Source organism: Natator depressus, chromosome 11, assembly GCF_965152275.1.
Source record: "Natator depressus isolate rNatDep1 chromosome 11, rNatDep2.hap1, whole genome shotgun sequence".
NCBI classification, from domain to species: Eukaryota; Metazoa; Chordata; order Testudines; family Cheloniidae; genus Natator; species Natator depressus.
The window spans coordinates 27,685,383-27,710,557 of record NC_134244.1 but is presented as its reverse complement, the minus strand read 5'-3'; the positions used below and the strand labels follow the sequence as shown (position 1 = coordinate 27,710,557).

General features: G+C 41.3%; 1 protein-coding gene across 1 annotated transcript in view; it reads left to right on the top strand.

The window, feature by feature from the left end:
* NEB (nebulin) overlaps window positions 1-25,175 on the top strand; it is a 196,328-nt gene that overhangs the window by 73,132 nt on the left and 98,021 nt on the right. Inside the window, exons 54-68 of the mRNA XM_074967337.1 lie at window positions 6,182-6,385; window positions 7,485-7,589; window positions 7,696-7,803; window positions 9,325-9,636; window positions 13,447-13,650; window positions 14,751-14,855; window positions 14,962-15,069; window positions 16,277-16,588; window positions 17,598-17,801; window positions 18,932-19,036; window positions 19,144-19,251; window positions 20,142-20,453; window positions 22,061-22,264; window positions 22,831-22,935; window positions 24,922-25,029. Coding sequence (XP_074823438.1) covers window positions 6,182-6,385; window positions 7,485-7,589; window positions 7,696-7,803; window positions 9,325-9,636; window positions 13,447-13,650; window positions 14,751-14,855; window positions 14,962-15,069; window positions 16,277-16,588; window positions 17,598-17,801; window positions 18,932-19,036; window positions 19,144-19,251; window positions 20,142-20,453; window positions 22,061-22,264; window positions 22,831-22,935; window positions 24,922-25,029 — 2,604 coding nt within the window. The remainder of the gene's footprint in view (window positions 1-6,181; window positions 6,386-7,484; window positions 7,590-7,695; window positions 7,804-9,324; window positions 9,637-13,446; window positions 13,651-14,750; window positions 14,856-14,961; window positions 15,070-16,276; window positions 16,589-17,597; window positions 17,802-18,931; window positions 19,037-19,143; window positions 19,252-20,141; window positions 20,454-22,060; window positions 22,265-22,830; window positions 22,936-24,921; window positions 25,030-25,175) is intronic.

The window sequence follows — 25,175 nt, the reverse complement described above, 5'->3', positions numbered from 1 at the left end:
CAAATGCATGTCAGCAGTAACAGCCATCTCTATCATTTGGCCATTCAAATATTTTCTTACCTGGATGATTAGCCAATCCAGGCAGCATCAAGCATATGGCTCCTAATCATCAGACAAGTATTCTCTCATCTAGATCTGAAATTAATTGGGAGAAATCTCAGTTACAACCCAGTAACTGCATAACTTTTTTATAGGAGCAGAGCTTACTGCCGGAACAGCCATAGCTTATCTGTCAAGGGAGAAGCACCAATCTATAGCCACCCTTACCAATGCCCTCAGCTTCAGCCCAATGACAACAGTGCATAGCAGCCTTCTGTTCCTGGGCCTCATAAATGTAAATAATTCTGCATGCCAGACTTCACCTTTGCTATCTGCAAGCTTGGCTTCATTCCGTATATCATCCTTCCACGCACCCTCCGAACATGCAGATTTGCATACATGCTCGAGTGCTTTACTTTATGTGTGGGTAAGTGGGCCTGAGGAATGTGTGCAATAGGTTTCTGTTTTTCTCTTTGAACAGACCATGACTTTGGTTACAAGCCTCCACCAAAGGATGAGGGAGACATAGAATCATAGGACTGGAAGGGACCTCGAGAGGTCATCTAGTCCAGTCCTCTGTACTCATGGCAGGACTAGTATTATCTAGGCCAGACCTGACAGGTGTTTGTTTAACCTGCTCTTAAAAATCTCCAATTGTGGAGATTCTACAACCTCCCTAGGCAATTTATTCCAGTGCTTAGCCACCGTGACCCTAGTTTTTCCTAATGTCCAACCTAAACTGCCCTTGCTACAATGTAAGCCCATTGCTTCTTGTCCTGTCCTCAGAGTTTAAGGAGAACAATTTTTCTCCCTCCTCCTTGTAACAACCTTTTATGTACTTGAAAACTGTTGCCATCTCGGTCTTCTCTTCTCCAGACTAAACAAATGCCTTGTTTTCAATCTTCCCTCATAGGTCATGTTTTCTTGACCTTTAATCCCTTTTGTTGCTCTTCTCTGGACTTTCTCTAATTTGTCCATATCTTGGTCAACCTCAGACACAAGATCTTTGTTCTGCTTCAGCTTTGTGAGCACTCTCAGAAGGAGAAGAGATGGAGAGAATGCTTACCAGAACTGACCGGATCAGGGAAGAAGAAAATGTGATGAAACATGGTCTGTGGCCGGCCCTGGAGAAAAACCTGGTCAACTCAGGAGGTTTCCCTCAATATAAATGTATTAGAACTCTAAGCTATTTGTTGGGCCTGTGAGATATTTATTCCCTCCATCCAAAACCAGGTGGTGGAAGTTCTCACAGACAACACTATAAGGAGGTGCAAGATTGTCTGAACTGTGACAGGAGGCTTCCTCCTTTGGAATCTGTGTATTCATCACAATGTTTCCCGGAAGGCTTTTCACCTTGCAGGAGTGAGAAATACACTCCTAGTAGACACCTTTAGCTGGGTTTACACAAAGCATCACATGCAGTCAATCAGGAAAGAGATTCTCCTCCAAGTTTTTTGGTGGTAGGGTACGCAGTAATAGACTTGTTCATGGCCGACCTCAACAGCAAGTGCATGAGGTTTTTCTTCAGGGCTGGCCACAGACCGTGTTCCATCACAGATACTTTTCTTCTTCCCTGGTCCAGTCAGTTCCTATATGCGTTCCCTCCAGCTCTTTTCCTTCTGAGAGTGTTCATGAAGCTCAAGCAGAACAAATATTATTAATCAACATTGTACAGACATGGCCAAGACAATTTTGGTTCCTGGATCTACATCACCTGTTGATCAGTTTATCGACAATTCTACCAATAAGTACTGAACTTCTGTCACAGAAGCAGGGCAGATCTCTTCATCCAAATCTCAAATCTCTCCACCTTACTGTGTGGATCATCTCTAGTTGAATACTCACAAGAAAACCTGCTTCTGAGAGATGTGGGCCATTTTGGTGAGCAGCAGAAAGGAATCCACTGGAGCCAAATACACATCAAAGTAGAAGAGATTTTTCTATTTGGGCACAATCCTGCAGTACCCTCAGACTGAGGTTATGCATGTCGTGGGGTATCTCCTGCATCTGAAATCATCAGGCCCCTCAAATAATTCTGTGGGAGTTCACCTGCTTTTTACTTCAGCAATACACCTGCCAATAGACAGGTTTTCCATTTTCTCTCATCCTCTTGTTTCTTGATTTTTAAAAGGCCTAACCAACTCTTAACCTCCTGTGTTAGTTCCGGTACACAGCAGCAACATGGTCATTTGTACATACCTTTTCTACTCATTACGCCATCATACAAGGCTCTCATGACAATGCTAATTTGGTAAGTTGCTGCTACTGTTTCTGTTCAGATGATCAGAAGTCCCTTTACTTGTAAGGGAACTGCTGTTGAGTCACCTACCTGGAATGTATATGTGTCCAATCACTCGAAGGCATTTATTCACCTTGCAGTAACTGTTGTTCTTTGAGACGTATTGTGCACATAGATATTCCACAACCCTCCTGCCTTCCCCGCTACTTGGGTCATGCTTACAGTAGTGTGAAGGAATGGAGAGGGAGACAGTGCACATGAGAACATGGTCACATGCATGGCCTTGTGGTACTGCTGTTAAAAGTCTTTGACTTGAGTGCACTGGGAGCATATATACCTACTGTGGAATGTATATGTGCACAACACATCTCAAAGAACAACAGTTACTGCAAGGTGACTAACCAATTTTTTTCCTTGCATCCAGCCTTCGATCCAACACAGTCTTTCTGCAGTTTTGACACCGTTACTGTTCTCATACCTGTCAAAGACTTCAATTACATAACTAGCTGTGTCAAATCCATTTAGAACCTGCTCATATTCTTAGAAGCCAATTTATCAAATATATGGTGTTTGTCTCCAGATATCATTTGTATAACAGCCATGGCATCTCTGATGTACACTGTAGTTTCCTTGTTGCACACTCTTAGCTCATGGTTCTTTTAGCTTGAGCTTCCAGCTGTTGCCCTAATTTAGCTTTATCTGTTCTTCTCATTGTTCCATCAACATGGTAGAAGGAGATAGGCACAGATCATTTTGGGTGACTAAGATCAGTTGCCTTTGAAATGTCTTCTCTGCATCTTGCTGAGGACAAGACTTTGGAAAAGAACTTTTGGACTGATAGCTGCTGCAGTTGTCCCTCCCTTGCCAGGCTTAAATTTGGTCCTCTACACACCATGTCAGCAAATCTTTTGATGCCAGATTTCCTGACTGGGCTGCAAAAGCTATGTGTGCCATCGGAATCAAGAGCATTTCCCCCAGATCTCTCCATTTGTTCTTTGCTAACATGTGCGCTTTTCAGCAGAGACTCTTGGACATTCGATGTTACATGCAATTGAATAGATATGTTGATAAGCACCTCTGGATGTGATTCATGGTCAAATGGATTTGTCATATTGTTGAAGACACGTGTTGGTAAGAGCTGTAACATGCTCTTCATCCCCCTTCAGTGCAGAGGCAAGGACTTGTTAGTTGACTTTGTCTTCACTACTTCTTGCTAGAATGCTTCTTTCTGTAATAGTGTTTCCACATTCTTAATATGAATGTGTGTATTGTCATCCATAACACTAATACTGACCTGTGCGTAAGTGTCACTGAATTAAAAAGTTATTTTCTAGACCATTTCAAAGGCTAGTACTGCATACATAGACAGTTACACATGAAAAGCTTCTACCAGGCAGACTAGATGCTACGCTGTATGTACAAAACCTTACAGATGAGAAGGAATTAGGAATTCATGTAAATTTATATCGACCCATTATCCAGTACAAACTATGGGCACAAACTCTACTGCTACTGGTGCACAGCCTTCTGTGTGCGACTGATCTGGTCAGCCAATTTCAATTGGAAATATATGAAACTATTATAATCACTTGTGAGATGCTTTGACAATTAAGAATATGCAGTGTGAACACATTTCATGTTAGTGTATTGCAAAATATTGATATTTGCCATTTTGGTCACATGCTACACGTCTTCACCATTTCTTTTAAAAAAATACTTGTCTGTGCAAAACTAATAGAAAAATCTTTTAATACATTATCATTTGGTAGCTCTGACCAACAAGCACCACATTAAGGTGTTTAAATCAATCAGTAAAAATGTGGTCCTAGTCAGTTTGCAGTGTGTCTGGAACTGAGCAAAATGTGACACTTACTGATTTTGGTTATCGTTGTTTCACCTTGGCTACAGGCTTATGACACCACTTGAGAGCTCCACAGCATCTAAACATTCATAAAATATACTTTCAAATGATCTACGATGTGGGTGTGTGTAGGGTGGACCATTGCCACGTGCCTATATGCCCAGCGAGACAGATGGCTTGAAAAAGCCAGCTCCTGTGCTTTGTTTTCTCTCCAAGTTCTATGACCAGTGTTTTGCCTGCAGGTATAAGTTACTGCACAGCTCCTTCTGTGCAAGAACACTTTTTTCATAAAGTAACAGCATTACTGTCACTGCTGGGTTGTAGGTGGTTAGACCTAGTAGTCAGAGCCAGAGTCCGCAAGACAGGAGTCAACTGTGTCAGGATACCAGGAGATCAGTAGCAGGAGACAAACTGGAGGTCAGAACATGAATCAGATGCCAGAAATCACAGCTGGTCCAGATGCCAGGATATCAAATGTGGGATGCAGGAAGCACAAGGCACCCAGTCCAAAACAGGGTGGAACCCAGTTGTTCAGACAGTTTCCTGTTCATGCTGCTAGCTTAAGTAGATGAGCAGGCCAATCAGCTGATCCAGGACTCTGCCGGTTGGACTGTAGGGGTGGAGTCTCAAAGTAGGCTAAAAGAAAAGGAGTACTTGTGGCACCTTAGAGACTAACCAATTTATTTGAGCAAAGCTCATGCTCAAATAAATTGGTTAGTCTCTAAGGTGCCACAAGTACTCCTTTTCTTTTTGCGAATACAGACTAACACGGCTGTTACTCTGAAACCTGTCAAACTAGGCTGGGTTTCATGGTTCCCAGGTAGGTAAGCAAGCATCAGCAGGCTGCCAGATGGAGGGTTGGAGCATGACTGCTCCTATAAACCTTACAGACCCAGGTTCGAGACCCATGGGCTATGACAATTACAAAAAAAACATATTAAAACAATAAAGAACATATGTGCATGCTAAATAGCTTACCGCAGGTTGCCCACTAAAACCAACCCAGGGCTCAAGAAGGTGCCAGTCCTTCAAATCCCATTGGATTTTCCCTTGGGGTTACAAATTAATCTACACCTGGGCAGTTAAGCTGATTCTTTGTACATCTTGGACCTTTGGTCTCTTGTCTCCAGAACAGGTAATCAACAGACCAGGACACTCCTGACAGTGCGGCTTCAAAGTCTGGGTTTTTGCATAACCAGAATTGGAAAATTTGCATTAATCTCTCCCACTTAACACCTATTGTCGTAAAAGTCACTGCATGTCTGGCACATTTCGAATAGAGTCCTTTGAATTCCCAGGTCTGACATTCCTCACATCTCCCCCATAGAGAGGTTACATACAGTCCCAACCCACACTAATACATAAATTAAATACAAAAAGGTCTTCCAAGGTTATTGTAGGAAATTGCCATATCTGTGGACGTGGGTATTTTTGGAACAGTAACAATAGACGTGATGCTAGCTCACAATTAACAAGAGGCAGCTTTCTGTTTGCATCCTTACTAAGTATGGATCTTCTCTTGTCCACTTCGGAGTTAAATTAAATTTTCTGCAGTGGATTTCAACTCTCCATAGAGCAGAATGAAGGCAAGACAATCTGAGTTTCATGTCTGTGAATATTTACTATTTTGGCTGTATAAGTGACTCCTGTCCAGAGCTTGAGGGGAAGGAAGTGCCTCTTCATCTGTGACATTTGGCAGAAGAAAAGAAATGGCTGTTAATTCCCAAAATGCACGTTGAGTGTGTAGGTTATCTCCATGCCAGTTGAAGATGAATCTCCACCCTGACTGAGACAGAACTTCCAGGGGGTGAAGTAAGATTTTTGTGGAGTAACTGAAGTAGGCAGAATCCACCTTGGGTTTCAGAGTCCATCGTTGTAGAACTAGCCATATCAGAAGACTACAAGGTGAATACCTCTGTCATCATTAGATATTGATTAAACATTGAGACTCTCTTCAAGTGGTGCTGCTTTTCTTTGAAGAAAAAATATTCATGTTGTCTAAATAAAATAGTGAACTGTCTTGTCTTCCTCTGTTACTTCAGCTTTTATATAAATCAGATCTTCAGTGGATGAGAGGCATTGGCTGGTCCCCAGCTGGCTCTCTGGATGACGAGAAGAATAAGAGAGCAACCCACATCCTGAGTGACCACACCTATCGGCAACACCCAGACACGATCAAATTTACTAGTCTGCTTGATTCTCTACCAATGGTTCTGGCAAAGCACAATTCTGAAATTATGGATCAGGTGAGTTTTGTAAATTTGCAATTAGAATTAAAACAGTACAGTTTTTCTGGATGCTAAAGGTTTTTTTTAAAGGAAAATAAAGACGTTTGCATTTCAATACTACAGTCTTTTCATGGAATATCAGGGATTTATTACCATTATAACTTGAGTACTTTTATTTTGTATTTTGAGTTTCTAGCACATAGCTAAAGTATATTTTTAAAATATATTCAATAGTTGCTTATGTTTAAGATCAGAAACATGGAAAAGTGGTTTAATGAGAGATTGGCTTTATGTATTTACATGTTATTTTATGTTGTTGCAAAATAATTAATGTAAAGAGCTAAACTGTATATTTTGTTTTCAAGTGGGGGTGCAACTATATACATATTTATCATGATTGTGCAGACAACTGGCCAGTTATACCTAGCAAACATATTTATATAAATGTCAGGTGAATTGTTACGCAGCAAGTTTCAAAATTCAATAGAACTTTGCTAATTTGCATTTCTTGATCTTCACAAACCAGAGCTGCAGTCTCTCGGATCTAATGACAGTTTATAGTGAATTGCCATATTAAAAAGACTTAATTATATTTCCAAAATACCTAACAAGTTATTAGTCAGTAAATTATGAAGTATTAAATAATCAAAGCTGAACTCTCATTGTCAAATGGAAAAATGCATTTGGTAATGTGTAATGCTTGCTTTATTTACTGTGATTTAAACTAGATCAATCATCCTGGGAATCTTGTCTCATTGAAGTCAATGGCAAAATTCTCATTGATTTCAATGATGTCAAGTAGAATATCACTCAAAAATCTCACTAAAATCACTGAGTGGACTTGTGGAACAAGGTACCACTCAACATAAGTGAAGGTCTCTGTGACCGTTATTTGTTAATTAGTAAAATTCAGTAATTTGCCATGGGTCTTGAGGTCAGTGCAGAGAAAACTTCTGTTGTTATTTTAGTTTTAGTTACAGTTGTTCTGGACTGCCTGAAATTCTTAGGATTTCTGATCTTGATCACGCTTATTCAGTCAGAATTATATCTTACCCTATTAATGACTTAGGTCTTCATGATTTTGAACATCTTATTATATTTGTTGTTTGCTTTTCAGCGCTCATATACAGAAGCTTGGAATAAAGATAAAACTAGCATCCACGTGATGCCAGATACCCCTGGTATTTTACTGGCGCAGCAGAACAAATTGAATTACAGTGAGGTAGGTGATGCCTTGCTTAAAAATTAAAAGGCAGCATGTGAGACTATTTAGATGAAAAGAAAGTGCATTATTTCTGAAATGTAATGAATATTTTTTATTTTTTTAGAAACTGTACAGACTTGCAATGGAAGAGGACAAGAAGAAAGGCTATGACCTACGGGTAGATGCCATTCCAATCAGGGCAGCTAAAGCCTCCCGAGATATTGCAAGTGAGGTAAGTAAACTTGGACCCTTCTCCTCTCCGTTTCAGAGGTCTCAACATTTTAGTGAGCAGTTAAGGGCATGCTTCATCAACACAATCATGTATCCAGTAACACACTTTCCAAACAATAAAGAGGAGTGCAACTGGAATAAAAACTTCCCTACAGTTCCTGTAGGTCTGTCCTTACTTTACGTGTGGCGAGGTTCCACTCCCAGTATCTGTTGTCTATTTGAGGATCTCTGTTCGAGGGGTATGGCAAATGAAGTCATCTTTTCCAGTTTTGAGTCTAACTACTATTTCTTATTTGATAATAATTTCTACTCAATGTTTTAAATGAATTAATCTCTTTGTTGCCGTGTAACCTGGCATTATTTGGAGGGCTGGGTGGCTAAGCGGATGCGGAGCTGGATGGGACTGCTCTGATGCCTTTCCCTACAGGGGAGGGCACTGGTAGTTAACCAGCTGTTTCTATCCATGCACTGGCACTGGTGCAGCAGGCTGAGCCCGCTCCCAGGTATCCTGATCCACCTGCAGAAGCTAATTCTGGAGTTCTTCTGGCCAGGGCTTCTTTGGGTCTCTGTGGAGGTTCTGAGTCTTCCCCTGGAGGAGGGCAGACAGGGTCTGCTCTGCCTCTGCAGTCAGGTCCATGTCCTCCACCTCCAGGCGCTGCAGAAAGTCCTTCATGGTGCAGGTAGTTTGGTGTGGAGTGCGCTGGCGCACGTCTTTTCCTGTTGGCTCCAACAGCTCTGTTACCACTTGCAGCTCTTTTACCTCCATCCAATGGGTCTTCCGTGAGACCTCTCTGAGCTGCTGGTCTTCTACCAGGACCTCCTGTGGACCTGGAAGCTGATCTCGGTGAGCAGGTCCATGGTGGCCTCTGAGGGAAAATATCTCCTCATGGAACCCCTAATAGACAACCCGCAGCTCAGTGTGCAGGTGGCAGAGTCCCCCTTGGTATACTGGAGGTTGGTTCTGGCAGTTGCCTCCTGGACTACAACTGGGGGACTGAGTGGATCCCCTGGTGCTTGGCCGGTGCATGGGGCTCTCCACCCTGCGTGTCCCCTGGTGCACTCTCCAAGAGGTGAGGGCAGCCCTACTGCCCTCCTGTCAGGCTTTCCTCGAGTGAGTCCTGCGGTAGGGTACTCCTTGCCCTCCCCTCACCCTCCGGACTTCACCATAGGGCCCCTGCCTCCACACCCTCCAAGCTAGCTGTGTGACCTGCCGTTGGTCCATTTCCTAACTGGGCCTAGGAAACAGCTATATCTGCTTGTGCTCCATCCCCTTCATTTCCTGACCATCGAGTCCCACCATGACACCAAGTGGCGGGACCTCCTACCTCCTCTGGAGGGTAAGGAGCCCAGTGGCCCAGTCTGTATTCCATCCTGGTGCCACAGCCTGCCAGGGATTTTGATTGGCGACTCTTTCACAGATAATGATAAAGTCCTCCAGGGAATTGCTATAGGAGTATAGGATATTTTCTTTAAAAATCCCTCTGAAACTGATTGAATGTTTTTTGTTTTTTTTTCCCTACAGTACAAATACAAAGCAGGGTATCGCAAACAGCTGGGCCACCATGTGGGAGCCCGCAACATCCAGGATGATCCGAAGATGGTGTGGTCTATGCATGTAGCCAAGATCCAGAGTGACAGGGAATACAAGAAAGATTTTGAGAAATGGAAGACGAAGTACAATACTCCTGTGGATATGTTAGGAATTGTGCTGGCCAAGAAATGTCAGGAACTTGTTAGTGAAGTTGATTACAGACATCCTCTGCACCAGTGGACATGTCTGCCAGACAAGAATGATATTGTACATGCCAGGAAATCTTATGATCTTCAGAGTGATGTAAGTCCTGTTTTTACCAGCTTTGTGAAAACTGAAGTGTTTTATTAAATATGTCTTTGCTGCCATGTCACATAACATATTTAAGGGCTGCATTTCTGGACTCTTTTATCCTGCAAGGACCTTTGCTGCTGCATACTAGATTGGTGGGTTGTCACAGTTTCAGGCCAATTGCACGTGTTTTCCCCCTCCATTAGCGTGACCAGATGACAAGAACAAAATATCAGGACACATCGGGGGGCAGCCACAGGCTCACCCCACCCCCACACCAGGGCCAGCTCTAGGTTTTTTGCCGTACCAAGCAAAAAAAAAAAAATCTGGAGTGCCGCCGAAGCAATATATCGGGACAAATGGCATCCCGACCGTACATCGGGCGGGGCGTGGGACAAACAACTAAATATCGGGACAGTCCCAATTGTATTGGGACATCTGGTCACCCTACCCTCCATAGTCCAGCAAGGGGGCAGCCACTTTAGGCTTTCGGCTCCCAGCCGTCACCTCCCTTGGACGGAAATCTGCATCTCAGTCTCTCCTGACGGGCCTCTCTGCCTACACTGTAATATTAGGTATGTGGCAGACACCACCAACTTGGTTGACTTAAGTTATCATCTCTACCCCATGCACATCATACATCATTTGAAATACTTTTATGTTTACTTTAAGGTGAGGAATGATGTGGCATTGTTAAGTGGTGTTGTTACCATAGAAACTGGGATAAACAGTGACACCATCAGCATGTTAAAATGAAATATTTTGAAATATTTGCATTTTTTTCTGTTATTATTTCAAGAAAATTGGATTTCTTTGTGACTTCAAATCATCACAACAACAACCTAAATGGTAAAACAAAATGTAACAATAATTTTTTACAGGTGTAATTGAAATGTAGTAGCACTAGAGACATTCCCACTCAACATCATTATTATCCTCTTGTTCATTAGTATGATCTCTGTTGAGAGTGTGTGGGTTACCATAGTTTCACTGCCTTGGCATGGACACAGTTCTGTGCAGGGAATTTTATTCTGATTACAGAGACCGTTGAGTATTCAGTGAACACTACTGGCATGTGCACAAATAAGGTCTTCTAGAAGCTCAGATGCCACTGGATCCTTGAACAATATAGGAAGTAGTTGATCAGCCTCATTTTTCCATCCATGTTGCAATGGTGATCCAGTATCTGGTTTACCTATATGCAAAGGCATCCAAATCTGAGTTTGACATGCTCTTCAAAACTTTCCTCCCATGGTGGAAGTCTGCTCAGTGACTTATCCTTTTTGATGGCTAGACTGAGGCGCAAACAGATCAGTTCTCTGTGGGTGTCCTTTTCTTTCTCATACCACACGGCTAACAACTTGCTTGCTGCAGAAATTGCGGCTTGTCCATTATTCTGTCTCAATCTGGTAAGATCTCTGAAACAGTAAGGTCCCTTTGTTTTGACGACGCTGAACATGGATGTTTCCCAATACCAAATGGCAGTGACAGAGAGTCCCAGAGTCTTAATACAAGTGTAGCAGGTAGTTCGTTGCGGAAGTCAGGAATGAGTGTGTCACAGATTGCATGAACATATATGAAGCGACACTTGTCAGTTGTGCTGGTAATGGAGCCTCTTTCAAGCCACATGTTATGTATTTGTTCCATTTTTGGATGTATTGAACAGCAAGAACCAAAACATCTGTATCAGGTGACCTAATTACTACAGTCCCTTTGACACCAAGGTACCCAAAAGCCATATTGGTGCACACAGCATGCAGAAGCATCCTTGTGTCTGCTTCCTCTTGAGAACTGTATTAGCCTTGGGTTTCCTCAACACCTCTGCTGATGATAGACTGTCTACTTCACCACTGGAAAAGCCTCGAGCAAGAAGGAGTGTTTGTGTTGGATGTGCTTCTAGACTCTCAGGTGTATTCCACAGAGGAATTTAAGTGATAGCTTGTTGGATGTTTCATTTAGAAAAAAATTCATGGAGGCACAGGATGTCCACCAATCATCTTATTCTCCTTCAGGTGACAGTGCACATATATAGTCCAGTGTAGTGCACTCGAGTTGGAGACTTTTGCCAGCAGTATCACTAGGCGTTGCATGAGCCCTTGTTCTCTTTGTGCTTTCAGATGAGGGCATACAAGGGGTGTGTTTACCGCCTCCTTCTCGATTCCTTCTCACCACCGGTGGTGGGAGATGGATCTCCCTGTAACTTTAGCTTCCGTCAGTCAGCTTTCAAATACTTTTCTATATATAGTTTTTATAATTATAGCGTACAGTGCAGTATAGTATAAAATAGTGTAGTTATTTTAGCTACAGTTTTATTAGTACCTGGAGGATTTACTGTGGGAAAAAAAAGCCCAGATTTTAAACCAATGTGCCACATGCAGCACTGTTATTCCTGTCACAGATAGGTACAAGAGCTGTCTGATCTGTGTGGGTGAGTGATGTGTGAGGGACAAATGTCCTATTTGTACCTCCTTTCCTACCTGCACTAAGAAGCAGAGAGACGGTTGCCTTAATGATGCGACCTTTGCATGAGCAGAGTCCCAGTGGTGACCAAGGGGACCCTGGATCAACTTGGAGAGCTCCTTCAGCTTCTTCTGACTGCAGTCGTAAGTCTGGGAGCAAACATCTTACTTCCCCTTCTCTGTGTGGATTGAAGCATTCTAAACATTCATACTCTAACTCTTGGTCTTCTCCCAGACAGTCATCTGGTAGGTCCTGTGGTACTGGTTTGAAGCCTCACAAATCAAAGTGCTTATTGATCATGTCAGAGGTAGCACTGTTGCCTTCAGCTCAATGGGGCTGTGAAGACTGGCGAATTCACCCATGCTGGGTCCTTCTCAGTGTGCTTCAGCTCCACTGGATCCTCTGGCACCATTGGCACTCATATAATCAACTGAGATGCCTTCTACGCCTCAGGCTTTCCTAGCAGCAAGGGACCTTCTTTTTTTTTCTCTGCCTGACTCTCCTCTATTTCAGATAGTTTCAGTATCTCCTCAACTGATAATGACTACACATCTGACACCGACTACACAGTCGACTTCGCTGATGCACCTGGTACTGACATCTCACCTGGAATCAATGATGCAACCAGCACTGACAATGCAACCAGAACTGATGATGGAGTCAGTTCTGCTGATGCATTTGGAACCAATGACACACACAGTATTTATGCCAGCATCAGCTTTTTGACCACTCTAATCTATAGCTTCTACTGACCCTTGTGTGTCTTCCATAGCTAGACCACTGAGAACATCTGTGGGAACAGCTCCCCGTACCCTGAGTTGCCTTTTTCAGGCTCAGAAGACGAAGAAGATGTCTCTCCTCTCAGATCCTGCAAATCTTTCTATAGATCTTTTCACTGCCAGATCGAAGGATATTAAATATTAGAACTATTTAATATTTACTATATTTTACTATTTAATATTTTTAATATTTACTGTTTTGGCTGTTTAAGTGACATGTCCAGAGCTTGAGGGGGTAGGAAGTGCCTCTTCATCTGTGACATTTGGTGGAAGAAAAGAAATGGCTGTTCATTCCCAAAATGCAAAATAGAAGAATCTCCACCCTTACTGAAACAGAACTTCCAGGGGGTGAAGTAAGATTTTTGTGGAGTAACTGAAGTAGGCAGAATCCACCTGGGGTTTCAGAGTCCATCATTGTAGAACTAGCCATATGAGAAGACTACAAGGTGAATACCTCTGTCATCATTAGATATTGATTAAACATTGAGACTCTCTTCAAGTGGTGCTGCTTTTCTTTGAAGAAAAAATATTCATGTTGTCTAAATAAAATAGTGAACTGTCTTGTCTTCCTCTGTTACTTCAGCTTTTATATAAATCAGATCTTCAGTGGATGAGAGGCATTGGCTGGTCCCCAGCTGGCTCTCTGGATGACGAGAAGAATAAGAGAGCAACCCACATCCTGAGTGACCATACCTATCGGCAACACCCAGACACGATCAAATTTACTAGCCTGCTTGATTCTCTACCAATGGTTCTGGCAAAGCACAATTCTGAAATTATGGATCAGGTGAGTTTTGTAAATTTGCAATTAGAATTAAAACAGTACAGTTTTTCTGGATGCTAAAGGTTTTTTTTAAAGGAAAATAAAGATGTTTGCATTTCAATACTACAGTCTTTTCATGGAATGTCAGGGATTTATTACCATTATAACTTGAGTACTTTTATTTTGTATTTTGAGTTTCTAGCACATAACTAAAGTATATTTTTAAAATATATTTAATAGTTGCTTATGTTTAAGATCAGAAACATGGAAAAGTGGTTTAATGAGAGATTGGCTTTATCTATTTACATGTTATTTTATGTTGTTGCAAAATAATTAATGTAAAGAGCTAAACTGTACATTTTATTTTCAAGTGGGGGTGCAACTGTATACATATTTATCATGATTGTGCAGACAACTGGCCAGTTATACCTAGCAGACATATTTATAAAAATGTCAGGTGAATTGTTACGCAGCAAGTTTCAAAATTCAATAGAACTTTGCTAATTTGCATTTCTTGATCTTCACAAACCAGAGCTGCAGTCTCTCGGATCTAATGACAGTTTATAGTGAATTGCCATATTAAAAAGACTTAATTATATTTCCAAAATACCTAACAAGTTATTAGTCAGTAAATTATGAAGTATTAAATAATCAAAGCTGAACTCTCATTGTCAAATGGAAAAATGCATTTGGTAATGTGTAATGCTTGCTTTATTTACTGTGATTTAAACTAGATCAATCATCCTGGGAATCTTGTCTCATTGAAGTCAATGGCAAAATTCTCATTGATTTCAATGATGTCAAGTAGAATATCACTCAAAAAATCTCACTAAAATCACTGAGTGGACTTGTGGAACAAGGTACCACTCAACATAAGTGAAGGTCTCCGTGACCGTTATTTGTTAATTAGTAAAATTCAGTAATTTGCCATGGGTCTTGAGGTCAGTGCAGAGAAAACTTCTGTTGTTATTTTAGTTTTAGTTACAGTTGTTCTGGACTGCCTGAAATTCTTAGGATTTCTGATCTTGATCACGCTTATTCAGTCAGAATTATATCTTACCCTATTAATGACTTAGGTCTTCATGATTTTGAACATCTTATTATATTTGTTGTTTGCTTTTCAGCGCTCATATACAGAAGCTTGGAATAAAGATAAAACTAGCATCCACGTGATGCCAGATACCCCTGGTATTTTACTGGCGCAGCAGAACAAATTGAATTACAGTGAGGTAGGTGATGCCTTGCTTAAAAATTAAAAGGCAGCATGTGAGACTATTTAGATGAAAAGAAAGTGCATTATTTCTGAAATGTAATGAATATTTTTTATTTTTTTAGAAACTGTACAGACTTGCAATGGAAGAGGACAAGAAGAAAGGCTATGACCTACGGGTAGATGCCATTCCAATCAGGGCAGCTAAAGCCTCCCGAGATATTGCAAGTGAGGTAAGTAAACTTGGACCCTTCTCCTCTCCGTTTCAGAGGTCTCAACATTTTAGTGAGCAGTTAAGGGCATGCTTCATCAACACAATCATGTATCCAGTAACACACTTTCCAAACAATAAAGAGGAGTGCAACTGGAATAAAAACTTCCCTACAGTTCCTGTAGGTCTGTCCTTACTTTACCTGTGATGAGGTTCCACTCCCAGCATCTGTTGTCTACTTGAGGATCTGTGTTTGATGGTTTGAGGTGTGTGACAAATGAAGTCATCTTGTCCACTTTTAATTCTAACTAATGTCTCTTATTTTATAATTGCTATTCAATGGTTTTAGCTAAATTAATCTTTTTCTTGCAGTGTAACCTACCCGTGCTGCCTGTCAGTCCTTTCCCAGTAACATACCCACTTAATTGAAATTGATATTGGAAAACAAATGTGTTTGGCCTTGTTAATTATTAGACTTCATGCAAAGGCATTAACCCTCTTGGACTGGAATTTAGGCCAAATGCTAGTAGAAAATATCAGAGGTTTATGACCATAATCCAATGGTTTATCCACAGTCATAGGGAAAACTTTTTTTCTTGGAGACTGTTAAACTAAGTTAATATTGTAATATGTTGAAGGTCTATTTTCTATTTTGATTCTTAGTAACCAAATTAGTATCAGTTTACCAATGTTTTCTATTACATTTGCTACGCATATTTTTATTTTATCTGTTATATTTAATGATTTTCTTACTGTTTCTGCAAAATTGCCCTTAAAGCGCTTTGTGTTTAAGACCGTTATAACCAGGTGGAGACTGTTAACTGAGGAAATAACTGATGGGCCCGTCATAGAGAGAAACTGAGTTCTGACCTCAGGGGAGCCAGACCAAGGAATAAGAAATAGCTTGGCTACAATGTCTCGGGCAGAGGAAGCTGTAGTTTTCCTCTTGAAACATTCCAGTGGCATATAGGCCACCAGACCTAGGCACAAAGACATCTTATTACTTACATGTTTAAGAAACTCTTGTGTCTAAGCCTCTTTTTATGCAGAGAGCCCTACGAGTGCTTTAACACTCAGACTCCACAGTCTATGAACAGAACACTTCTTCACATAAAAGCCTCCACTGTCTCATCTTATGAAGAAGTCCTCCAGGGAGTTGCTATAGGATTATAGGTTGTTTTCCTAACAAATCCCCCTAAAACTAATTGGACTTTTTTTTTAACCTACAGTACAAATACAAAGCAGGGTATCGCAAACAGCTAGGCCACCATGTGGGAGCGCGCAATATCCAGGATGATCCAAAGATGGTGTGGTCTATGCATGTAGCCAAGATCCAGAGTGACAGGGAATACAAGAAAGATTTTGAGAAATGGAAGACCAAGTATAATACTCCCGTAGATATGCTGGGAATTGTACTTGCCAAGAAGTGTCAGGAACTGGTTAGTGAAGTTGATTACAGACATCCTCTGCATCAGTGGACATGTCTGCCAGACCAGAACGATGTTGTACATGCCAGGAAAACATATGATCTTCAGAGTGATGTAAGTCCTACTTTTACCAGCTTTGTGAAAAGTGAAGCATTTTATTAATTATGTTTTTTCATCCGATGTAAAAAATGTATTTAAAAGTCTCCATTTCCGAACTCTTTTTCCTGCAAGGACCTTTGCTGGAGCACACGGGATAGGTGGGTATTTTCAGAATGCTGCCAATGGAAGTGAATCATTCCACAGTTTAATTAGTTCACAGTTTGCAGCATGTAGCCTTCCTTTTGCATCCTAAGTACTGATCTCCTCTTGTGATTTTCTGCAGTGGATTTGAACTCTCAGTAGAGCAGGGAGAGGGTAAAAGCATCTGAGTTTCATGTTTGTAAATATACTGTTTTGTTTATATAAGTGACATGTCCAGAGCTTGAGGTCCTTCTTATCTCTGATATCTGAGAGAAGAAAAGCAATGGCTGTAATTACCAAAATTTACTTTGAGTGACTGGGTTATCTCCATACCAGTTTTAGATTAATCTCCACCCTGACTGGAACAGAACTTCCAATAGGTGGAGCAAGATTTTTGTGGAGTAGCGACTTGCCTGTGTGCAGTGTCTGACTTGTATATATGTTCTCTAGAGTTGCCTCTTTGTGCCTGCATGGTGGTAATAGTTCAGGTCCCTTTCATGCAAGGGTCAAAGGGATGTATACTTACAAACAAAGGGGGAGATTTTCAAAATCATCTAAGGCATTTAGGACTGCAACGACCATTGACGTTTGTGTTCCTAAATCTCTTACATGACTCTGCAAACCGCCTTTGAAATTATTTTGTCTCATGTTGACACATAAATAAATGTCTCAAGAAAAAAAAAAGCAGTGTAGGCAGAATTCAGAATCTGTCAGTGTTGAACTAGTCCTGTCAGAGGGCTGTGAGGTAACGACCTCTGTCATCATATGATATTGATTAAACAGTGAGAATCTCTTTAATTAGTGCTGCTTTGCATTGGAGAAAAAAATGTTCATGTTGTCTAACTAAAATAATAAACTTTCTTGTCTTCCTCTTTAATTTCAGATTGTATATAAGTCAGATCTTCAGTGGTTGAAAGGCATTGGCTGGTCCCCAGCTGGTTCTTTGGAGGATGAGAAGAATAAGAGAGCAGCCACCATCCTGAGTGACCATACCTATCGGCAACACCCAGACACGATCAAATTTAATAGCCTGCTTGATTCTCTACCAATGGTTCTGGCAAAGCACAATTCTGAAATTATGGATCAGGTGAGTTTTCTATTTATTTGCAACTAGAATTAAAATGATATAATTTTTTCTTGATGCTAATGTTTTGGTTTTTAAGGAAAATAAAGACGTTTGCATTACAATACTACAGCCTTTTCATTGAATGTCAAGGATTTATTTCCATTATAGTGGAATACTTTTGTTTTGTATTTTGAGTGTCTAGCACATAGCTCAAGTATATTTTAAAATATATATTTAATAATTGCTTATGTTTATACTCAGAAACATGAAAACGATTTTACCAAGAGTTTGGTTGTATGTTTTTAGATTTTTTTTTAAGTTATAAAATAATTTCTCAGTGTAAAGAGCTAGGTTGTTTCTTTTTCAAGTATTTATCATGATTTATCATGATTGTGCAGAAAACTGGCCAGTTGTACCTAAGAAAGATATTCATATATATCTCATGGGAATTGTTGCCCCAAAACATCTCATGATTGTATATCTCTTTGCTAATTTACATTTTTTGATCTTCACAAAACATAGTATCCACACCCTTTACCTCTAATCCCTCTGATCTAATGGCAGAGGTTGTAGTGAATTGCCATATTAGTAAGACTTGATTATACTTCCAAAATATCAAATCCATTATTTGCCAGCAAATTATGAAGTATTAAATAGTTGAAGCTGAACCATCATTGACAAAGATAATGGAAAAATTGCATTCGGTGATGTGCAAGACTTGCTGTATTTGCTCTGACTCAAACTAGATTAATCATGCGGGGCTATATCTTTGCCCCTCTGAAGCAACATTCCAATTGACTAGAGTAGAGCCAGAATTTCACCTGTCAAATGGTACGTCACTCAAAAATCCTACTGAAATCATTGTGTGGTCTTGTGTAGCAAGGTACTACTCATCGTGAATGAGAGTATCAGTAGCTGACCTTTATTAATTAATAAGTAAAATCCTGTAATTTGCAGTGGGTGTCCAGGTCAGTGCGAACAAGAGAATTTCTGTTGTTTAAGTTTTAGTTACTATTGTTCCAGCCTCCATGAAACTCTTAGGATTGCTGATCTGGATCATGCTTTATTCAGCCATAATTATATCTTACCATTTCAATGACTGCGGTCTTCATGATTCCAACATCCTATTATATTTGCTCTTTGCTTTTCAGCGCTCGTATACAGAAGCGTGGAATAAAGATAAAACTAGCATCCACGTGATGCCAGATACCCCTGCTATTTTACTGGCGCAGCAGAACAAATTGAATTACAGTGAGGTAGGTGATGCCTTGCTTAAAAATTAAAGGGCAGCTTGTAAGACAACTTAGATGAAAGGGAAATGCATTATTTCTGAAATGTAATGAATATTTTTTTATTTTTTTAGAAACTGTACAGACTTGCAATGGAAGAGGACAAGAAGAAAGGCTATGACCTACGGGTAGATGCCATTCCAATCAGGGCAGCTAAAGCTTCCCGAGATATTGCAAGTGAGGTAAGTAAACTCAGACCCTTCTCCTCACACTTTCAAAGGTCTCAAGTTCATAGTGAGCAGTTAAAGGCGTGCTCCATCAACACAATCAGGCAAAGCTCTTTCTGAAAAATAAATAGGAGTACGCCTGGAATAAAATCTTCTGTATAGTTCCTGTAGGCCTGTTCTTACTTTATCTGTGGCAAGATTACATTCCCAGTGTCTGTTGTCTATTTGAGGATCTCTGTTTGCTGGTTTGAGGGGTGTGACAAATGAAGTTATCCTGTCCAGTTTTAGTTCTAACTAATGTCTCTTATTTAATAATAACTGCTAGTAAATATTTTTAGGTGAATTAATCTTTCTGTTTAGGTGTTATCTACCAGCACTGCCTCGCTGATCTTTTCCTGGTAACATACTCATTCAATTGAAACTGGCATTTGAAAACAAATGTGTTTGGCCTTGTTAATGAGCAGATTTCATACAATGGAGTTAACCACTTTGGTCTGCATTTTAGGCTAAATGCTAGTTGAGACTTTTGAGATAGCCGTGACCACGAACAGTCGCTATCCACGGTCACAGGGAGAACTTATTCCTCTCAGAGCCTGTTAAGATAATCTTATATTGTAGTATGTTGAAAGTGAACGTATTGGGTTTCAGGCAAACGGTGTACGGGGTCCTGGCATAGTAACAATATTACTTACATATTTAAGAGACTCTTGTGTCTAAGCTTTTTCCTAAGTTCTAGGTGTCATGTGAGTGGTTTAGCACTCAGAAATAATACTTTATGAAGTGACACATGTTCACATAAAAGCGTCCAAACTCTCCACTAACCATGAAGACGCCAGAAAATTCCTATGGGATATTTTCTTAACAAGAAACCTGAAATTTGTTGAACTTTATTTTTTTGCCTACAGTACAAATACAAAGAAGGATATCGCAAGCAGCTAGGCCATCATGTGGGAGCCCGCACCATCCAGGATGATCCCAAGATGATGTGGTCTATGCATGTAGCCAAGATCCAGAGTGACAGGGAGTACAAGAAAGATTTTGAGAAATGGAAGACCAAGTATAATAGCCCAGTGGATATGCTGGGAGTCGTGCTGGCCAAGAAATGTCAGGAACTTGTCAGTGATGTTGATTATAGACATCCTCTTCACCAGTGGACATGTCTGCCAGACCAGAATGATGTCATCCATGCTAGAAAGGCCTATGAGCTACAGAGTGACGTGAGTACTGAATATGAGAGCTCCCAGCTATATCAGTAAGGCTACGTTTTAGTCACAGGTATCTTTAGTAAAAGTCATGGACAGGTCAGGGACCATGAATTTTTGTTTACTGCCCATGACCTGTCCATGACTTTTACTAAAATACCCCTGACTAAAACTGGGGGTGGGAGACTCTGGGGACGCCACAGGTGCTGGGAAGGGGGGCGCAGCCTGGGGAACTGCTGTGGGTGCTGGGGAGGGGGCATGGGTGCTTGGGGGTAGTCGTGGCCCCGGGGGGGCACTGTAGGTACTGGGGAGGGGTTGCAGCCCGGGGAAGCACCGCGGATGCTGGGGAGGGGGCTGCAGGTGCTCAGGGAGTGAGTTGCAGCCCGGGGGTGCTGGGGAGGGGGGCACAGGTGCTGAGGGGTGGGGGGAGTCATAGTCTGGCGGGGGGGATTGTGGGGGGTGGGGCTTGGACAGGTTCCTTACCCAGCTCCTGGGAAACGACAGCCCAAGCTCCTTAGAGCGCCACATGCTGCTTCTGCTCCACCCAAAACCCCGGTTCTGCAGCTCCCATTGGCTGGGAACCATGACCAATGGGAGCTGCGGGGACAGTGCCTGGCTGCCGGCAGAGGCAGCCTGTGGAGCTAGGGGAGCTGAGGGAGAAGACTCCACCCGCCCCAAGGTAAGCAGTGGCCCCAAGCCCTGAGCCCCTCCCCCCCAAACTCCTGCTGCTGGAGGGCCCTGCGACTGCCCCAGCAGCAGCCAGTGCAACTGACCTGGGGACTGCCCGAGCTGCTCAGGTGGCTCCTGGGCCAGCCTCACGGGGCTGCTGCAGAAGTCACAGAGGTCACGGAAAGTCACAGAATCCATGACCTCTGTGACAAACACGGAGCCTTATGTATCAGTGATCACAGTTGCATAGTAAATTATGCTTTCAGCATTATATCTTTCCCTTTTGGTGGGTGTAGAGGATCTGAAACCTCTGGAATGGTGGTTCAATAGTTGTATTGTGCAGTGAGACAGGCTAAAGAGAAGCTCTGAAAGGGAACGCCACACCTGGTCCCCATCACAAAGTGCTGTTCCATGATTATTTTCTCTGTGGCTGTATAAAGTCGGGGTCACTGCCAGTGGGTGTATGAATTATGCTGAATGATTGGATCTTAAACCCACTTGAGGGGGGAATCAAAGTGAGCCATGCCCATGGTAGTGTCTATGGAGTGGCTTCTTAATGAAACTTGTGGGAAGGTTTCGTCCTTCCAGCTCACCTAAGGCATCTGAGCTCACAGCTGTAAATTTGGATGTCTGAGTCAGGGTGTTCTTAGTGGAAGTCCCTCAACTCTGAAATTCATGGCCTTATTGATGCAAGACTCCAAGTGAAAAGCCCATATTTTCGCTCAGCCTTTTCCTGACACATGGTAGGAGGGAGGATACCCGAGGAAGATGGGGAGACAATATCCGTCTAAGGTGAGGGGAAGGATCGTAGCTGGCTGGCTAAGAGCCAGTGCAGAGAGGGAGGAGGGGTTTTTTTCAGTGCACAGGGCTTGCACAATCCCTGCATGAGATGTACTGGGATGTTTAACTGAATACGTTAACTAAATAGTTACCTCTGTATTTACGGTTAATAGAATTGCTACAAGTCAGATCTTCAATGGTTGAGAGGCATCGGTTGGGTCCCAGTTGGTTCCCTGGATGTTGAAAAAGCCAAGAAGGCTGGACAGATCCTTAGTGACAATATATATCGTCAGCCACCAGACAAATTAAAATTTACTAGTGTAACGGATTCTTTGGAAATGGTCTTGGCCAAGCATAATGCAGAAGCAATGAATAAGGTGAGTCCTAGCTTTCTGAGAAAGGTACTAGTGCTGCAAACCGTTAAAGATAACAAATTACATTTGTAATTATATGTATTAGACCCAGGCTATAATGATCAATTAGCTATAATTCCAGACACATGTAGCAATTTGTAAAATAGCTGGGAACTAGTTGTCTCTGAAAATGTCCATACATTAAAATAATTTGTCATAGTATTCAGGGCCTCAGTGCTTGCCTACACTTTGTGGACCTGATTCAAAGCCCATTAATGTCAGTGTGAGTCTTTCAATTGACTTTACTGATATTTTCATTAGTCCCTATGCCCAGAGGGAGTGCAAAATAAGCAAGAGCAGGAGTCTTTTCCAGTGGAAATCTTGCAACTTAGACACATGTTTTTGAAATTGAAGCCCTTTCAGAATCTTGACCTGGAAAGAGGTTAGTGTGAATGTAGACATTATATGATTTTTAGGCGTTACTTGAAGTAATGTTATCAAAATACTTTATTATGTTTTATGAGGTCTTCATATGTTGATCACTATCTTGTTTATTGCTGTTGGTTTAACATTTGTTATTTCATTTGCAGCATTTATACACTGAAGCCTGGGATAAAGACAAGTCTCAAATCCACATGATGCCTGACACACCAGAGATTACATTGGCAAGACAGAACAAGCTCAACTACAGCCAGGTGAGCAAAAGCACAGTTTCTGTCATGAGTATATTAATAATCTAAGTGGAATCATGCTGTGTCATTGGCTTGGCCAAAATATATCTTAACAAACTTGAAATAAATATTTACACTAAGTTTCCTGACTTATCCCATAACATTTACCTGCCAAAAAGTGAACATCAAAATGTTTTCCATATTCCAGTATAGTAGTCATCTGGCTTGATTGTGGAACCTTTATTCATGATGGTGAGCACTCTTCTGAGAAGTTTCAGAGTGGTAGCCGTGTTAGTCTGTATCAGCAAAAAGAACGAGGAGTACTTGTGGCACCTTAGAGATTAACAAATTTATTTGAGCATAAGCTTTCGTGGGCTAAAGCCCACTTCATCAGATGCATGCAGTGGAAAATACAGTAGGAAGATATATATATATATATATACAGAGAACATGAAAAAATAGGGGTTACCATACCAACTCTAACGAGAGTAATCGAGTAAGGTGGGCTATTATCAGCAGGAGAAAAAAAACTTTTGTAGTGATAATCAGGATGGCCCATTTCAAACAGTTGACAAACAGGTGTTGGAAACAGTAGGGGGAAAATTAGCATGGGGAAATAGTTTTTAGTTTGCATAATGACTCATTCACTCCCAGTCTTTATTCAAGCCTAATTTAATGATGTCCAGTTTGAAATTAATTCCAGTTCTGCAGTTTCTCGTTGGAGTCTGTTTTTGAAGTTTTTTTGTTGAATAATGGTGACTTTTAGGTCTGTAATTGAGTGTCCAGGGAGGTTTGAAGTGTTCTCTGACTGGTTTTTGAATGTTATAATTCTTGACATCTGATTTGTGTCCATTTATTCTTTTACGTAGAAACTGTCCAGTTTGTCCAATGTACATGGCAGAGGGGCATTGCTGGCACATGATGGCATGTATCACATTGGTAGATGTGCAGGTGAATAAGCCTCTGATAGTGTGGCTGATGTGATTAGGTCCTACGATGGTGTCCCTTGAATAGATATGTGGACAGAGTAGGCAATGGGCTTTGTTGTAAGGATAGGTTCCTGGGTTAGTGTTTTTGTTGTGTGGTGTGTGGTTGCTGATGAGTATTTGCTTCAGGTTGGGGGGCTGTCTGTAAGCAAGGACTGGCCTATCTCCCAAGATCTGTGAGAGTGAGGGATCCTCCTTCAGGATAGGCTGTAGATTCTTGATGATGCGCTGGAGAGGTTTTAGTTGGAGGCTGAAGGTGACGGCTAGTGGCGTTCTGTTACTTTCTTTGTTGGGCCTGTCCTGTAGTAGGTGACCTCTGGGTACTCTTCTGGGTCTGTCAATCTGTTTCTTCACTTCAGCAGGTGGGTATTGTAGTTGTAAGAATGCTTGATAGAGTTCTTGTAGGTGTTTGTCTCTGTCTGAGGGGTTGGAGCAAATGAGAAGAGTCCCACTGACTTCAAAGAGATAAATCTCTTGTTCAGTGATCATCAGTATGAGCTAAGGTCCACAAATGGGTTCTCCAGTGAATTGCTGAGGCTCCTCCTGTTAAAGCTACTAGTGCTAAAAAGTTGTGAAATTCATCCTATATTTGAAAATATCAAACAAATCATTTCTAACTTGATTCTTAAGACCTAAAGTCCTTCTGATCAGTGTAAGTAAGGGGCAAATGTACAAGCATCAATAGGCAGTTGCTTTGGAAAGTAAGATTTGATCCATTTACAGTGGAGGCGTTGACACTACAAGTATGATCTGTAAAATTGTATTCTATTCTACATCAGTTAAAGAAGAAGATAGACAAATAGTACAACCATTAGCTAGACTCTTTGGCCCAGATTCTCAGCTGATCTAAATTTACACCAGATGATGATCTGGCTTTTTCAGTTAAGAAAATTAGATTGTTAGATCTGAATCGATTGTATGATGATTCTTCTAGTTGTTGTCTTTCTGAGCTAACTGTTTTGCAGAGAAGGCAACATGCATAGTCCAGCTATGAGAATTTAACTCTGTTTAGTTCTTTTCATAGAGTCTATATAAACTTGCCATGGAAGAGGCAAAGAAGAGAGGCTATGACTTGCGAATTGATGCTATTCCTATCAAGACTGCCAAAGCATCCAGAGATATTGCCAGTGATGTAAGAAACTGCTCTTTATTTCTCTACATACTTACAAGGAACCTTTGCATTCTGTAAATTCCATATGTAAATTCTGCAACAGGAGGTTTGATTAAACAATGAAGATGTGGTTTATATGTTGTAAAGCTGTGGTGCATATATTTAAA